Source organism: Sebastes umbrosus, chromosome 4, assembly GCF_015220745.1.
Source record: "Sebastes umbrosus isolate fSebUmb1 chromosome 4, fSebUmb1.pri, whole genome shotgun sequence".
NCBI classification, from domain to species: Eukaryota; Metazoa; Chordata; class Actinopteri; order Perciformes; family Sebastidae; genus Sebastes; species Sebastes umbrosus.
The window spans coordinates 20,952,323-20,970,740 of record NC_051272.1 but is presented as its reverse complement, the minus strand read 5'-3'; the positions used below and the strand labels follow the sequence as shown (position 1 = coordinate 20,970,740).

The 18,418-nt window shown below is 38.6% G+C and overlaps 1 protein-coding gene across 1 annotated transcript; it reads right to left on the bottom strand.

The window, feature by feature from the left end:
* Positions 1 to 2,696: 2,696 nt before the first annotated feature.
* On the bottom strand, positions 2,697 to 14,505 carry LOC119487335 (very long-chain acyl-CoA synthetase-like). The gene is made up of 10 exons (XM_037768126.1): positions 13,898 to 14,505; positions 9,884 to 10,093; positions 9,033 to 9,191; positions 8,792 to 8,916; positions 8,487 to 8,681; positions 7,707 to 7,797; positions 6,445 to 6,643; positions 5,963 to 6,060; positions 5,712 to 5,842; positions 2,697 to 3,921 (listed from the first exon to the last, which is right to left on the bottom strand). The coding sequence occupies exons 1-10, from the start codon at positions 14,373 to 14,375 to the stop codon at positions 3,745 to 3,747; spliced, it is 1,863 nt and encodes a 620-aa protein (XP_037624054.1). The 5' UTR covers positions 14,376 to 14,505; the 3' UTR covers positions 2,697 to 3,744.
* Between the last annotated feature and the right edge of the window lie 3,913 nt (positions 14,506 to 18,418).

Sequence of the window (18,418 nt, the reverse complement as noted above, 5' to 3'; positions counted from 1 at the left end):
TATTAATAGTGATGTTAAATGGTTTCATTACTTGAGGAATTATGCATTATCCAGGTAAGAGTCATTTAAAGTGGCAGTAGGCAGTATATTTTTTGGCATAATTGGGCAAAAATCCCATAATAACCTTTCAGCATATTGTAATTCAAGTGTTCTGAGAGAAAACTAGACTTCTGCACCTCCTCATGGCTCTGTTTTCAGGCTTTAAATCTAGCCAGTGATGGGAGACTTTGACCAATCACAGGTCATTTCATTGAGAGAGCGTTCCTATTGGCTGTGCTTCGGTCATGTGACCGGAACTTGGCGTTCCTTCACCAGATTTCACAATGAGGGCGTCATAAACTTTCTCATTTTACAGCTAAACCGTGCATTACAAGATGATGCTAAAAACATTTTAGGCGAGAAATAGGCACTAACATAACATAATATTGATTCATATTTGATAAGCGCTGCCTAGTTTGACCGTTTAATCAGAGTTCGCGAGTGACAGCCGGCTCTCATAGACAGCAGCTGGACAGAAGACCTCAGATCAGCTCTGATTGGTTGTTTACCTCCGGTATGTGAAATCTTGCAGATGCCGTTAGGAGCACCAGAGGACACCAGAGCACACCGGAGGACACAGAGGCACATGATTTTTTTCAGGATACCTGTTTCATGTATTACTGTCACGATATAGCGACCGTTTTATAAAAATAACTTTTTTTAATCATATTTGCTCCAATCTCACCTACTTCAGCTTTAACTACTGACAGAATGTTGGTTGTTGTACTTTTACTGTCACTATGGTTTGTCAGTCACAAAAAGGGTGTATAAATACAAGTCCAAGTCTGAATCAAGGTGATCTCCATTTTTCAGACTTTTTACGGACTTTTTTTTCCGATATCCTTCAGACTTTGTTTTTCACACATTTTTCAGATTTATTTTTTTTTGGAAATCTTTTTCAGACTGTTTGTTCGAACATTTTTCAATCCTTTTTCAGACTTTTGTTTTACACACTTTTTTTTTTGACTATTTTTTTTTGGACATTTTTTTCAGATTTATTTTTTTCCAAACATTTTTCTGACTTTTTACAGACTTCTTTTCCCGATATCCTTCAGACTTTTGTTTTTTCACACATTTTCCAGATTTATTTTTTTTTGGACATTGTTTTTAGACTTTTTTTTTTTCTAACATTTTTCAAACCTTTTTCAGACTTTTGTTTTTAACACATTTTTCGGACTATTTTTTTTTTGGACATTTTTTTCAGACTTTTTTTTTTTGAACATTTCACACATTTCGAACATTTCAACATCTCAGAACCCGTAACAGGCATTGTATAGTATGTCGGAAAAAAAAAAAAAAATCATAGTATAGTATGTCGAAAGTTTGACAAAAAAAGTTAACAAAAAAGGTCATATTATAGTATGTCGAAAAAAAGACATCTTATAGTATGTCGAAAAAAGTAATTTAAAAAAGTCATGGCATGTATGCCTAAAAAAGTTTTTAAAAGTCATAGTATGTCAAAAAAGTCAAAATATAGTATGATGAAAAGTAACAAAAAAAATAATAGCATAGTATGTTGAAAAAAGTTTTTTAAAAGTCATACTATGATCATGTTGAAAAAGTAAAAAATAACGTCATGGCATAGTATGTCAAAAAAGTTTTTAAAAAGTCATAGTATACTATATTGAAAAAGTAAAAGAAAGAAATCATAGTATAGTATGTCGAAAGAAGTTTAAAAAAAGTCATGGCATAGAATTTCCAACAAAGTTAAAAAAAATTCATAGTATGATATGTCAACAAACGTCACAGTACAGTATGTCAAAAAAATGTCTATAGTATGTTGAAAAAACCTTTTTAGCAATACTATGCTATGACTTTTTTCGACATACTTTACTATTATTTTTTTTTTAAGAATGACTTTTTGTTTTACTTTTTTGTAATACTATATTATGACTTTTCAACATACTATACTACTACACTGCCTTTTTATGAGTTTTTGACCTTTTTCGACCTACTCCACTGACTTTTTAATGATTTCCACATCACACTACTGTACTGGACTAATTGGCTTCCAACCTAGTTGTGAAAGTCAAACTTTCAAGTGAAGTAATGATAAGAAAAACACATTTAAGTCAATGGGGAGACTAAAGTTCAACTTAAGACATCAAAATGTCTTAACTTTCTCTGCTTTCTGAAACCAGCTGATTTCAATATTTTTACAATGTTTGTTACGTAATTAAACTTGTGACAAAGTCTGTGTATCAATTTATGTCAAAGGTTGTGTTGGTCAATCACCCCATGAGAGTCAGAAAGTTGCTCTGTCCATTGATTTGGTTACGATTGATAACAGAGGACTTTTAGGGGCAGAATAACCAAAATACCATAAAACACTCCTTTACTATTGTTACATGATAGAGCTGTAGTCTAACAGTAGGTCATGTTAGTGCACACAAGCTGATAAAGTAAAGACTGGCTGTATGTAACATCAGTGCAAAGGTTCACAGTTAAACACAAAACAGATTGTACCAATATGTGACATGAGTAGGGCTTAAAGTTTAATATCCAAAGCTAATGTACAGTACATGTATGTAATGATTTTTTTCAGTCTAATGCAAAAAAAAAAAAAAAAAGCTCTAAAAACAGTCAATTTTGGCTCAAAATAAAACATTTTAAATGCTACAATTTATCTGGCTAATCATGAATTAAGAGTCAGGGGGAACAAAATCAACCAGAGTTTAATTATTAAAAGAACAACAGTGGCAGTATAAGACATACCTGTATATCACATAATGTCAGTTTTATGGAGTACATTTATAAAAACTGTAGAGATGCATGGTAGTTGTGTTAATTAACAAAAAACCTCTCTTAACCCCCCTATTATCTTTGGGGTCAATTTCAATGTTTCATGTCTCTAAATCAGAGCTTGACATCTTTTTTTTTTGCCTCATTTTAATGGCGTTTCCTAATTTAATGAGAACATCTTGGTATACATAAAATTAACATGATGATATGTTTTCAATGTCCTGCACGCATTGGTGTTCTTTGGGGTCAATTTGACCCCTGGCTGTTTTAGCTGTATAAAACATATAAGAAACAGTTTTTGCAGATATTGAGGTCACTATCGGATGCAGTTTTTCAATCTTTAGGGCCCTAACATACCATAACCGTACCTGTAGTAGTGTGAGAACCCCTGATATGTCCCATTTTCTGCCAATGAGGTTTAGTCGCAGCTTTTTGACAGTGAAAGTGACTTAGAGGAGATTGTGTCTGAGGTAATGTTGAGTAGGACCCTGATTATGAGTCATTCTCCTCTGATGAGAATGAGAAAGATTCTGCTTCCAAGAGTGGACACGTTACCTTAAAAAAATGCAACATTATTATGGTCCCTCTCCCCACTTGAATGACAGGGTAGACTTAGTGCTGCTAACGTGATCAAAGGGTTTACAAGTCTCACCAGATACGCTGTCAGCCATGTCCAAGACATGAAATCAGCATTTGTGCTCTTTATAACGCTCAAGCAATCGAAAAGGATATATGGAGATGACAAACGTAGAGGGGATGTGCGTATATGTGCGTTAAATTGCTGCTGTCAAATTGACCCCAAGGATAAAGGATGACAAGAGGTTTAAAACATGATGTAATGTTTCTAAGTCAGTCTGTCCCTGAGATTAGTTGACTGTTAAAAATGGTCTATGAATGAGATGTTACATCTTTGTAAACAAACGGGTCGTCTGGTACAACACTGACTACTTTAAAGTTTCTGTGTTAGAGTTTTATTTCCCTAGAAGAGATCGCTCTGTAGATGTCCTCTGTCATGGGAACGTACAGCTTCTTCTCAGGATCTAAAAAGTATAAACGGTCTTTGATGTCAGCTGGGTTGAATCCCTCCTCCACCAACTTCACTTTCTTCATCTTGAACGTTCCCGTCATCTCCAGGCAGGGCTACGAGACACATGTTGTTAATTTTAAAAGTAGGTTTCTCCAACTTACATTTGAAAACCAGCAACAAACAGAGGAACAACACTCTAGAGATGCACCGCAGATACCGATCTTAAAAAGCGGATTGGGTAACGGCCAGATTTCAGATCCACATTTGTTTCTTCATCCATGTCCTTATAAATTCAGCGTTTCCGCTAAATTCACACTTCACACTTGCTGGCAGCTGACTCCATTTGTAACGCCACAGAAGTCCCTGACCTCATGTTAAGCTACTGAAAATGATCCCAGTCAGTTCCACGCAGTGAGGTGTACAGATTTTAAATTTGGTAAAAGAAGAGCACACATATCGGATCTGTAATTGGTATCAGCAGATATCTGAGTTAAGGTACCAACATGGGTGTAGATTTGGTTTCAAAAGTGGGGTGACACAGTAAAGTCAGAGGATCAAATTTAAAGTAACACTTTATAAGGTCATGTCTATAATGATAATCATACATGACAACTTATAACAAGGTTTATAAAATATAATAAATGTTGACAAGATGTATTATAAGTTCAGCATTCATAATGTTTTAACCGCCGAAATCACAACAGTGTTTGAAAGAAGAATCTGCCTCATGGGTTACACATCACATTATGACTATCATAACTTTAGTCAGTTATTAAGACACATAGAGATCTAATCTAACGCATAATAACAAATAATAATACGTCATTATGTCTCATGAATATGCTTATAATGCATTATAAATATGACCTTCATATAAAGTGTTACCTATATTTTTTTTAAGTATACAATTAATATAAATCATTAATTTATATGGTAAATGCATTTATATAGCCCCTTTCTAGTCTTCCAACCACTCAGAGTGCTTTGCACTACATGTCAGCATTCACTCATTCCCACACACACGTTCATTCACTGATGACAGAGGGGCTGCTTTGCAAGGTGCCAACCTGCCCATCAGGATCTAATGTTTGTATATACTCATTCACACACCCATGACACAGCCTTCGGGAGCAATTTGGAGTTAAGTATCTTGCTCAAGGACACTTCGACACGTGGACTGGAGGAGGAGCCAGGGATCGAACCGCCGACTTTCTGATTGGTGGACGACCCGCTCTACCTCTGAGCCGTAGCCGCCCATATATAATCTACCAATGTTTAAATTGGTTATCATGCTTTCTATAATGTTAGTATACCAAAAAGCCACATAAATTGCTGTATTATGATGCACTAACCAAATAATCATCTATGATTTCCTTGATAGAGACTTGATACTTTTCTATCAATATTATTATGTCATATAAGAAATGTTTAAATTTATAATTTCCAAGGTCAACAACTCACTTTAAAACTCAATAGATAATGTCTTCTTTCTAACTTTACTACAAAGAGCCCTGTCTTATACTGCATTATCTTTGATTGATGATCAGTTCCAGACTCCCTTTGGGAGAATTATCTGTAAATTAATAATAACTGAATTATTTTATTTTTACCCAAAAATGCAGAAGAATTGGGGGACTTTTTTCAGCCCTGAGTACTGTCTGTAGTTTTCCTCACACACTGCATACAGCCTCACCAACCTCCACCAAACAGGTAGGGCAGCTTGTAGGCTGGCCGAGAGGGAACACCCAGGGCAGACAACTCTGTGAATTGCCTGCTACCCTGGTAAAACCTGTAAATCTGATCCAAACTACAGTAGATCATTTTCTACCGTCCACAAGTGCCACAAGGCTGCAGGTGCATGAAATAAGATAAAAGTGCAATGCAAATTATCATTATTCTTTACCTGAATCCTGATGAACCGAGGTCTTGCGTACGCTGGGAGGTAGTTGACAACCTGCTTGTAGGTGTGCGAACAGTCAAAATCTTCTCCTTCTTTCAGAGTGACAGATGCCATGCCGATCCGCCCCTCGTGACCTTATCAGACAATTCAATCGCATACATATAGAATATATTTAAAAAGCACACAATACAGTATTTTTAAAATGTGGCTTAACACTTCGACATGACTATTTCTGACAACATCGGTGTTCTTACCTTCAACTTTAACACCGTAGACATTTGCCTCCAAAATGCAACCAGCCATTGTGAGAATGTCAGCAACCTCCGATGTGGCAACATTTTCTCCTTTCCATCTGAAACAACAACAAGAAGGAACTAAAATAAGAAACACTTGTGCAACATGTTATCACAAATGACTTCCTTACTGGCACCAAAAATATCTTTTGAAAAGTGTTTGGAAAGAACCGATCTCATATAAATGAGAGCCATGCAAAGTCAGAAAATGTGACGTTTAGCTGTAACTCCCCAATTCTGCCAGTCTTTTATAATGTGAAAACAACAAGATGGAGTGACACTTTGAATTGTACGCAACTACAATCCATCAACCCTAAAGATTTAGGGCATATCCACACTAAGATGTCTAAATCTGATATATCCATGCTGAAACACCTCCTACTGTATCCTGTGATTGAATTAAAACAACAAAACAGATCAACACAAAATGAGTCACTACTTGCCTGAAAGTATCACCAACTCGATCCTGAAAGTACACAAAGTTCATGTGATCAAACCGGAGCAAATCTCCACTGTTGAAGAACAGGTCGCCTTTCTTCAACACGTCACGAAGCCTTTTTTTCTCAGTCTGCTGATGGTTGCCAGCGTACCCAACAAAGGGCGACCTCTGAGTAACCCTTCCCACCAAAAGTCCCGTCTCACCTGACAAAAAGATGCATGAAAAAGGTCAATCACAGTTTCCCCTAGACACTTTAAGGTTACATGTTTTGTCCAACCAACAATCCAAAACCAAATCATATCAAATTAACAAATAAAACGGATAAAATCAGCATATCTTCGAATTTGAGAAGCTGCTTAATAAAAAGTAGGGCTATCAAAGTTAATACGATAATAACGTGTTAAGGCAAATTCATTTTAACGCCACTAATTTCTTAATGAATTAACACAATTGGTATTTCGGAGGGTGTAACAGGCTCAGTTTTAAAGCTAAAGATACTGATATCATATGAAAAACCTAAGGAATCCATTGGTACCAACCACGTCATACTAGCTTGTCGCGAAGGAGGTTAAATAACACTCCAAACTTGCGCTAAATTTTGGCATGGAAAGATTGTCATGGCCATTTTCAAAGGGGTCCCTTGACCTCTGACCTCAAGATATGTGAATGTAAATGGGTTCTATGGGTACCGACGAGTCTCCCCTTTACAGACATGCCCACTTTATGATAATCACATGCAGTTTGGGGCAAGTCAGTCAGCACACTGACACACTGACAGCTGTTGTTGCCTGTTGGGCTGCAGTTTGCCATGTTATGATTTGAGCATGTTTTTTTATGCTAAATGCAGTACCTGTGAGGGTTTCTGGACAATATTTGTCATTGTTTTGTGTTGTTAATTGATCTCCAATGATAAATATATACAAACATTTGCATAAAGCAAGCATATTTGCCCACTCCCACGTTGATACGAGTGGAAAATACTTGACAAATCTCCCTTTAAGATACATTTTGAACAGATAAAAAATGTGTGGTTAATTTGCGAATAATTACGGACAATCATGCGACTAATCGCAATTGAATATTTTGATCGATTGACAGCCCTGATAAAAAGACAAACAATTAACTTATTATCAACATCGTTGTCAAGTACTTTTATTTCACGCGACTAATCGATTAATAGTTTCATCACTGAAGACAACAAATGAAGTACTGCTGCTCATGTCAAAGAAAGAGAAATGTACGTTTCCAGCTGTAATAGTGACTCACCTACGTCTGCCTTGATGCACAGACCCTCAGAGTTCCTGACGGGCTCCTCCTTCTCAATGTCAAACTTGATCAAAGTGAACGGGAAGAAAAACTAGACAGAGGAAAGAAACAGTTAATTAGTTAAAAGGTGTATTGTTTGTGAATAATTGAACAGCCTACTGATGATGAAGTTTCGCTTCGCTTGTTTAAACAGATGGAGAGTCTACAGCCACGCTAGCAGCTCTGTGAGACTGTACTTAGACACAGTGGTGCTTTGAGCTAAATGCTGACAGCAGGTATAATGTTTACCGTATTAGTTTAGTGTGATAGCATGCATACATTTGCTAGGTAGCACAAAACACAAAGTACAGCTGAGGCTGATGGAACCGACATTATATTTTGAGGGTATTTGATCATAAACCAAAGTTTGTGCAAATTTAAATTATGACCCGATGGTGGCTCTAGAGGAAATGTTAAAGAGGACATATCATGCTCATTTTCAGGTGCATACTTGTATTTTGGGTTTCTACTAGAACATGTTTACATGCTTTAATGTTCAAAAAACACTTTATTTTCCTCATACGGGAGTGTTAGAAACACTCTGTTTGAGAAAAATTTCATGGTGACGCTTGAGGAAAAATCAGGGGATTACCAGTGTTATTAAGATTCATCCTCTGGGAACCAAGAATCTCTGTACCAAATGCCATGACATTTCATCACATATTTATTGAGATATTTCAGTCTGGACTGAAGCAGCGTTGCTAGCGTGGCTAAAAACAGCGGACATGTTCCGCTACTTACCTTGTGGACAAAATTGACTCGCCCCACTGCACCGATCTTTGACGTGTAATTGATGAAACCGATGTTTCCCTCTGTGGCAGCGTACAACTCTCTGACTTTAATGTCCCCGAAGCGATTAAGAAACTCTGACCAAATATCTGTTCGAACTCCGTTGCCGATTGCGATTCTCACTTTGTGGTTCTTCTCGTTGTCTTTCTACAAAAAGTGAGATTGACTCAGAATCAAAGCAGAGACATGCAAAGCTTCATATCTTCATTCAGGACAATACTTTATTAATTCAACCGGAAAGTTGAGATTCCTTTTACCCTGGGCGTGTTGCAGAGGTAGCGCATTGTTTCACCAATGTACTGCATCACTGTCACATTATACTTCCTGCAGTCGTCCCAGAACTGAGAGGCAGAGAACTTTCTCTTCAGAATAACGGTCATACCTGCAATAAACATCACATAACACAGCTTTTATCTCAGTATAAACGTATACAGCACCTTCTTAAGTGCCCAAACCAGGTGTGTGAATGCTTTTGAGGAGTTAGAGGGTTTATATTACCTCTCTCCATGGCGCCGACCATCCCGATGAGGAAGCCTGCACTGTGATAGAGAGGCAGGTTGATGTAGAAGATGTCCTCTGATGTGATTCCACATGCCGCCTGGATGAAGGAGGCGGCCCACATCCTCTCTTGGGTGACAACGGCTGCTTTAGGCAAACCTTCCAAGGTCCAAAAATAATAAATCATCATCAGGTACAGTTAGTATTATGTATATGCAGTTTTGAAAGGAAACCTCTCACTCCTGCAGTATGAGCCACTTCTCTGTTGTCCATTCAGAGAATCTGTTTGTTCCAACTATAAAGCGAGGAATCTCTGTCTGTGGGTATGCATGTGTGTCCTTCGCATATCTCGAGAACCGCTCATCCGATTGACTTCACACTTGGCGAGTGTGTTGCTGGGGACCCCATGGAGTGCTTTGTCAAAATCTGGACACGCATCACATTCGATATTAATAAACTTTGAATAAACAAGCACACAGCCACTGTGCAGCTGCGGGGGCGGAAGCAGGAAAAGCCAACACTAGGACCGGCAGTGATTCATGGAGAGACCTTCGTCTGGTCAGCTAACATTACTGCCAAGCAGGTGAAATATAGAGTTATATTGTGGTTTTAGCTGACGTGTGCCGCCTCACTGTTTTGAGCGATGCTCGTTCATGTCTATTTAGAGCGAGCACAAGTGCGAGCCCGACGCTGACCTTCGTTGAGTTAACAGCCACATGTGTCGCTGTTAGCAAGCATTTCTGAAAGTTACAAACAGTCCCTTTAAACAGTTTCAACAAAACTGAACATTATAGTTATTGTTGTATTAGACTGCATTAGTTTAGGTGTTTCAGAGGAGTTTCCTGGTGTACCTGTGGTGCCCGACGTGTAGATGTACAAAGCAGTGCTCCTGATGTTGATGTTGGCTCTGAGGTCCGGAGACAGCGGCTGATCTGAGGCCTGGGAGATCTTGTCAGACAAAGTGTTGATGCCCTGGATACTGCAGGTCTCTGACATGAGGTACACACTGATGCCTTGCGCTTTCAGCGTCGGTAAAACCTCCTCCACAGCGTCCTGCAGCTCTGCAAACACAGAGAGCCATTCAAGTTGTACACAATATGTCAGAGCGCTGTGTTGCGCAATGCAGCACATGTAGGGTTCATGTTACCTCACATCCCACTAGGACACAAGCACATGCTCGGACTAAATGTGTGCAATTCTCTGGGGTGAAACTCTACCACATAAATGGGAGAGCAAAGATACAAGTTTTCAGAGTGCCTCAAATGAACTCAGTAGTCAGGACTGTATGTACAACACAATGACTTAATCCGTGTTGGGAAACAGGCTGATTAAACTTTAGTTCCTGATCACTTTTGCTGAATACGCTGTTAGTAATACTGACCTCATGTGACTCCTAAATTGTCCTTGCAAAAATGTCTTTTCCGGTCTATATTCTTATAAATGTTCACCACTGCACAAAATCACACTGCTCTGTTTGGTTGGAATCAACAGAACAGAGGTGAGATAAAACATTTGAACTACTATGATAACTGTTGTGTTATCTAAGACAACATGAAACAAGTCTTGGTTTATCCTGTGGAGATTAGGACCGGATGATAATAACTCAATATTATCAGTTGTTGTCTTCGTATATAATCATACTGTGACGAAACGTTCATATCAAAACATTGTGATTTAAATGCTGGTTTCCTAAAACACAAAATAATTAGGGCTGTCAATCGATTAAAATATTTAATCGCAATGAATTGCATGATTATCCATAGTAATCACGATTAATCACAAATTAATCGCATATTTTTTATCTGTTCAAAATGTACGTTAAAGGGAGATTTGTCAAGTATTTAATACTCTTATCAACATGGGAGTGAACAAAAATGCTTGCTTTATGCAAAAGTATTTATTTATATTATTGATAATTAATTAACAACACAAATCAAAAGTATGCTCAAATCACATGGCAAACTGCAGCCCAACAGGCAACAACAGCTGTCAGTGTGTCAGTGTGCTGACTTGACTATGACTTGCCCCAGAGCTACGGTCTCCCCTGCGTCCTCCGACCGCGGCCTACACTGTTTTGCAAGACGGGCTTCTCTAGATATAACTTTGCGGTTTTGGTGCTTCTGTGTAGTTAGTTTTGGAGTCTAAGTCTGAACAGCGTAGCCACATGCGAGCGCGCATGGGACGCCGACCCGGATTGATTTATACGTGTAAGAAGTTACAAACAGTACTTTAATACTCTTATCAACATGGGAGTGGACAAATATGCTTGCTTTATGCAAACATATGTATGTACATATTACTGGAAATCAATTAACAACACAAAACAATGACAAATGTTGTCCAGAAACCCTCACAGGTACTGCATTTTGCATAAAATATGCTCAAATCATAACGTGACAAACCCAACAGGCAACAACAGCTGTCAGTGTGTCAGTGTGCTGACTTGACTATGACTTGCCCCAAACTGCATTTGATTATCATAAAGTGGGCATGTCTGTAAAGGGGAGACTCGTGGGTACCCATAGAACCCATTTTCATTCACATATCTTGAGGTCGACGGACCCCTTTGAAAATGGCCATGCCAGTTTTTCCTCGTGAAAAATTAACCGTAAGTTTGGTAGTTTCCATGGTTGGTACCAATGAATATACCAGTATCATATCTCTAGCTTTAAAACTGATGATTCCTTAGGTTTTCTACTTTCATATGATACCAGTATCTTCACTCAGCTTTAAAACTGAGCTACAACCTAAAAATCGCAAGTTGTATTAATGCGTTAAAGAAATTAGTGGCGTTAAAACGAATCTGCATTAACGTGTTATTAGCGCGTTAACTTTGACAGCCCTAAAAATAACAATTTCAATCAATGAAATTTACACTTATTTGAGTTTTTATCCTGTTCATTTTGTCTGTACTTCTCACATCTAGTGCAGGCTAAAACAAACTAATCATTAACAGTCTTTAATTGATGGTAAACGTTGTTAATAAAAGCTGTATAGTACTGTCACAGTTGTTACCTCCACAAACCTACAATTACTATCAATATGTGGCCTGATAGTTTATGTGAAAATTAGAATGTAGGTCTCTTAGTGTTGTAATCTAGTGGTAGAAGATCAACTCAGATCTGTTAATTAACTTTAAGTAGCAGCACCACAGTAGTCGCACATAACCACTGGACTGTTCTTCATAATGACTCCTAGAGCTCAGAGTGTACATCAATCCCTGTGTCAAAATCAAGTTTCTAAACACTTCATTATTGTAGTTTATACTGTATTAACATGGTGTGTATTCCTCATATATGCTATAACCAAACTACAGGGCAGAATAGTGCTACAGAACAGTATGACTAGTTGGTTTGTGGGGCTCAAGACAAAATAAAGAAACTACCATGTGCAGTCTGCTGTTTGCTCTGTACCTGACGTTGACGAGGTCATTAAAAGACACACAGACAGTGGGTTAGGGGGATGGAGTGACCTGCCAAGGGGAACTCCCCTTGGCAGGTCACTCCAGCCCCGATAGCGACAGATCATGTTCTTAGCTTATCAGATGCTTTGAACGTAACACTGCGAGCCTAAACAATCATTACCTGTAAGGTAAATACAGCTGTCGGAGAAATGTATTGAAGTTCAAAAATCCATCAAGAATTTTGTGTTTTATGCACGTCTAAAGCTGCTAGTGAAAGAAGTATTCTGTACCACTAAACAATGTAAAAATACCAGGTAAAAGTTCTTTTTTAAAAGTCCTATTTAAGTTAGAGCACAGAAGTATTATCAGTATAATGTACGGTGCCTCCCCTGTTCCCTCGGCCGCGGTCGGGAGGCTGAAGCAGGAAAAGCCAACACTAGGATCAGCATTGATTCATGGAGAGACCTTCGTCTGGTCAGCTAACATTACTGCCAAGCAGGTGAAATATAGAGTGATATTGTGGTTTTAGCTGACGTGTGTCGCCTCACTGTTTTGCTCACATTCAGGTAGCGTGTGCACACGGGCGAGCGAGAGCAACAGGACGCTGACTTTCGTTGACTTAACGGCCACAGGTGTCGCTGTTATAACCAATTTCTGATTCTTACAAACAGTCCCTTTAAGATACATTTTGAACAGATAAAAAAATGTGCGATTAATCACAATTAATCATGATTAAATACTTTAATCGATTGACAGCCCTAATCATTTTTTTCATCATTCTCTAATCTTTGCTCTTTTTTTAGTGAAATATTGGAGAGTTTGAGCCTTGAACATCTATTTAAATGAATGTGAGAAGAAGGAATTGTCTCTTTGGATGATGTTAACAACTCAGTGACATCTAAAAACGTGACATGTGGCCCCAACTAGAAGCAGTGTTGTTATTAAGCCAAATACAAACCGATTAAGTAATTAAGTAAGCACCTCGAAATTGTACATAAATTAAGTATTTGAGTAAATCCATCACTTGAAGTTGCAAAAATTTGGAAATACTTAAAATACCAAAAAAAAAATGGTTTGCTTTGTTGTTGTTGTTTTTTTTAACTCTACTCTTTCTTTTTGTCATTATTATTATTGTTATTTATTTTCTTGGTTTTGAATGTTGAGGTTGTTTTCTCTAAGTGTACTTGATGGGTTTGTCTGTAAAGCTCATCTACTTAAAAGTTGGCTTATAGACTGTTGTAATTACAAACAGTGGATTGCATATATGAAAACAGCCTGGAAAAAAGGGAAAAAATGAAGTACAAAAAAATAAAATAAAATACCTCATAAATGCACTTTGGACTTTCTGCTTCTGTGCATGCTTTACAGATTAATGGTGGCTGAAACCAGAAACTCAGAGAGCTGCAGACCCTTGTTTTGTTCTGTGCACCCCTGAAAACATCAACATGTTTGTGTATCTCACCCTGAGAGGCGATGATCACTTTGGCTCCACAGCAGGAGAAACAGTGCAGCAGAGACTTGGATCTGATGTTGAAGTTGAGCAGAGCAGCCGGACAGCCAAGCTTGGCCAAACCGAGCCAAGTCCACATGAAGCTGGGCTCGTTGGCCAGAAACAAGGCGACCGGATCCCCCTCCTTCAGCTGGGCTTCAGCCTGCAGAGCTCTGGCCACCCTGTTGCTCTGTTTGTCCATTTCGCCATAAGTATACTGTCGTCCTTCAAAGTGCACAAAGACCTTACTGGGATGCTTCTTGGCTGCATCCAAGAAGCAGTCCAGGACGCTGTAGAAAGGCTTGCTTTTCTTGTATTTGAAGAGCCTAAAACCGAGTTTAAGGCTCCTCAGGATGTAGATGCACTCGTCTGCTAAGTGAGGGGAAAAAGTCCTGAGGAAGGAGAAGGACAGGATAGCCAGTCCGGCTAAAACGGTGAACCAGATGTACATTTTGCAGCACGTTTTACGCACATCTGTCACCAGAGAGGCAGAGGAGGTTGTTATGCAGCTCAGTGCGATTTGTGACAAAGTTCACCCACCCAGCCTCTCAGGGGCGGTCCTCAGCTCTCTGGTCCGATGACCCCTCCTTCATTCCGGAGGGCTTTCTAGCTGCCAAACCAATGTCTTTCCACACCCACTCTCAAACTGATTTTACACTATCCATATTTTTATGTGCTCATGCTGCATTACTCTCCTGGTATGCTGCACAACCTGTTCTTTTATTAGACATTGAAACAAAGTGATTAGATAAGCTTTAGACAAACATTCTGCATGCATTTTACAGACTGGTTTTTACACCAGCGACTCCTCCAGGTTGTGAGTGTTAACTGCACTTTATTTCATACTAATCTTTTTTTTTTTTAGAGGATAAAGTGTGAGCAGCAGAAACTAAGTAGGCTGAATTCCACCTATGTAGATGGGCTCATGTTGCATTACTCTCCTGGTATGCTGCACAACCTGTTCTATTAGATATTGAAAAAAAAGTGATTAAATAAACTTTAGACAAACTTTCTGCATTTCACGGACTGGTTTTACACCAGCGACTCCTCCAGGTTGTGAATGTTAACTGTGGTTTATTTCCTACTAATTTTTTTTTTTTTTTTTTAGAGGATAAAGTGTCAGCAGCAGAAACTAAGTAGGCTGAATTCCACAGATGTAGATGGGTCTGCAGGACAGATAATAATGCACACAGTGCACTTTCATAGACTAAGCTACTGGAGTTACCCTGCACTACACTCATTTTTAACAGTCTCTTCTGCACTATATTCACTTTTTTTAATAGTTGTGTATCACAGCTGTTACCCTGCACTATATTCACTTTTAACAGTTTTCTTCATCTCCTTGTATTTTTATATCTGGTCTATTTTTTTTGTACTTTGTACTTTGCACTACTAACTTTTTTACTGCCTTTTTACTAACATGTTTTGCACTATGGAACTGTGATGCTGGAAACTAGAATTTCCCTCTGGATCAATAAAGTTACTATCTATCTATCTATCTATCTATCTATCTAAATCCGCAATCTGAGCACGTGGTGGGTATGCACTCCTTAAACTGAGCTGTTTTTGTCCACTGATTTATGAGGAGGTGCGTCACACTGGTCATAAATATTAAGTGTTGAGGGTCTAATGTTTTTGACAGCTTTCCTTTTTGCTTATGGAGTTGTCCCATGTGTGAATCAGGTCTGCAACAAATGATTATTTTCATTACTAATATTTTTTTTAAATAAATAAATTAAATATTAAGTCAACAAAATGTCAGAATATTGTAGAAAATGCCAATAACCAGAACTCACGGTGATGTCTTCAAATTGCTAAATCCCAAAACATTATCTGAACAACTATATAAAACAGAGTAAAGAGGTGAACCCCACGCTGTAGGTCGATAGACTCAGGCACACAGAGACACAGGTCAAACTTGCGTCACAAAAATAACCTCAGGCTCGATTTGGAATCGACTGCTGTGAGACGCAACAAGACTTGACATGACTTTAGAAGTCAGAGAGAAAAACATAAAAATACAGTACAATTCGAGGACTTTGAGTGGAAGTCAATCTGCGATAGCTCTCAGTCATTCTCCTAACAGTCGACACAAACTCTTACAGTTCAACCTGATTCACAGGGTTTACTTGACTCCTAAACGCCTCCATAAGATAAATAGTAGCTATTCAGAATATTGCCCTAGATGTAAGTCTGAAACAGGGACTCTTTTACAGATGTTCTGGACAAGCAGATGCCTGGAGCAATACTGGAGATCTATCCTGGACATCATTAAAAGGATTGTGCAGGTGGAAATCCCAACCAACCAGAGACTGACACTACTGGGGGACCACTCAGTTTTACCAGTCAATCTGAGGGGCAATATTCGCTTTATCAGACTAGCCCTAATCGTGGCTGGTAAATGTATAGCCATTCGCTGGAAAGATGGGGTTTCTTTTTGGCTTAAAGAGCTCTCATCATATTTACCTTCAGAAAAGATTATGGTTAATCTCAAACAGAAACCATGGCTCTTTGATAAATGCTGGGGTGACTTTGTAACCTTTTTACATCCTGGTACTTCTCTTAATGGTGTTGTCCAATGTCAGACCGTTTAAGAGAATATACTGCATGTATATAGCGTGTCTATCTCTTGTACTACTATTACTTCTGTAATTCTCTCTCTTTATTTGTTTTTACTTATTTATATGTGTATGTATGTATATATGTATATATATATATGTATATATACGAATATATATATGAATATATATGTTCTTTCTTCCTTTTCTATTATTTTTTTACTTTCTCCTTTTTCTTTTTCTTTATTTATTTTTAATAGTGCTAACAGTGTGGCTGTGAGCTACCCAGTGGGTCACGCTCACATGCACTAAAAGGCACGTGCAGCCACCTGGCTACGTAAACAAAGCACAGATAGAAACTCGGATTACAACACACACACAGAGGGAGAGCGACATTACAAACAGTTGTTTGATGCCATATTAATGCTCTGAATATCATATAGAGAACCTTTAAAGTAAAATAAAAAACAACAACATAATGGTGGATGTTTTTTTTATTTTACCATTGGGTTGCACATTTTCAATAAGAACATTTGAGTGAGTTAGTCTTTTTGATGCTCTTGTTAACCTCAGTGACCATTTGGTTAATGAGATTGATCTCCCTTCCTGAGCTGCCCGGTCTCATTCCCCATGTGTGTGTTTACCTGTCGAGGTGTCCTCCATGCTGCTGAACCCCGGTTGGCTCCAGGGGCAACACAGCCTGGGTCACGCTGCACCCAACCACAGGGTGGAAAGAGAGTTTCTGTCCTGGGAGCTGGTAGGTCATATTGATCTGAAACACTGTGCTGCGCTTCAAAAGAACCCACATGAATATTTATTTAAGGAAACAAACCATGTGATAACAAACAGGCCACAGAAGGAAAAGCACACGTGTTAGGCTATGGATACTGTTAACAATCAGTAGAACCACGTTAGTGTGCCAGCATGCACAGTGGAAGGACCCTGAAACTCGTAAAGCTAAATGGAGTGACGCCTGTATTAATGTGATTAATTACACTTGTGGTTTTCCTGCTATTTAATGCCATGAAAAAGGCTTATTAACAGCGTGCACACTACACACTGCAGAAGAGTTAGTTTAGCTCTGAGAATATCTAGTGAATGTACAGTGGACGTTTGTGCAGAAATAACTGCTGCAGCTCCTCCAGACCAACAGAGGTTTCCGTGTCTTGTGAAGTGACGGGGCTCCACAGAGAGAAACGTTATCGTCTACGACCGGGTGCCGGTGTCTTCCCTGTTCCTGGTCAGGAGGTGATATTGTGGTTTTAGCTGACGTGTGTCGCCTCACTGTTTTGAGCGATGCTCGTTCATGTCAATTTAGAGCGAGCAAGCGCGAGCCCGACGCTGACTTTTGTTGACTTAAAGGCCACAGGTGTCGCTGTTAACAAGCATTTCTGATTCTTACAAACAGTCCCTTTAACATGCTGTAGGTTTAGACAGCAAAAGTTGATATCACCACCTATAATGACAATTCTCCTGACAATTTACTCAGCTGTAGTTAAGTAACATATGGACGACAAATAACAAGCAACTGCATTACTTTCTTATTCGATTTAAGTAGAAACCACATGAATTTGTGCTTGCGATCCAATCAAATCTTGTTTAAAGGTGCAGTGTGTAGGATTTGGCAGCATCTAGTGGTGAAACTTCTCCTGTGTGCCAAGCGTGTCGGAGAACTACGATGGATGACGCTATGGTGGCTAGAGCCAGTGTTTGGTTTGTCTATCCTGAGCTACTGTATATAAACGGCTCAAAAACACAACTATTCTTATTTTCAGGTACACTTTTATTCATTATACACTAAAGAAAACATACTTATTAATGTTATATTCCATTTCAGCCAATATAGATCCCTCTAAATGTTACACACTGTTCATTTAAAACTCTGTAGAGCACAAATAAAGGCCCAGAGTTCAATTTATAGAAAATAAGATTTCAA

Bases quoted from the DNA above. Each gene is read 5' to 3' on its own strand.
- LOC119487335 (XM_037768126.1), bottom strand. From the start codon at position 14,375: ATGTACATCTGGTTCACCGTTTTAGCCGGACTGGCTATCCTGTCCTTC. The intron at 6,644-7,706 runs GTGAGTCACTAT...TCTTTTTGTCAG, and splicing joins GTGCATCAAGGCAGACGTAG to GTGAGACGGGACTTTTGGTG. The intron at 5,843-5,962 runs GTAAGAACACCG...TTGTCTGATAAG, and splicing joins CTACGGTGTTAAAGTTGAAG to GTCACGAGGGGCGGATCGGC.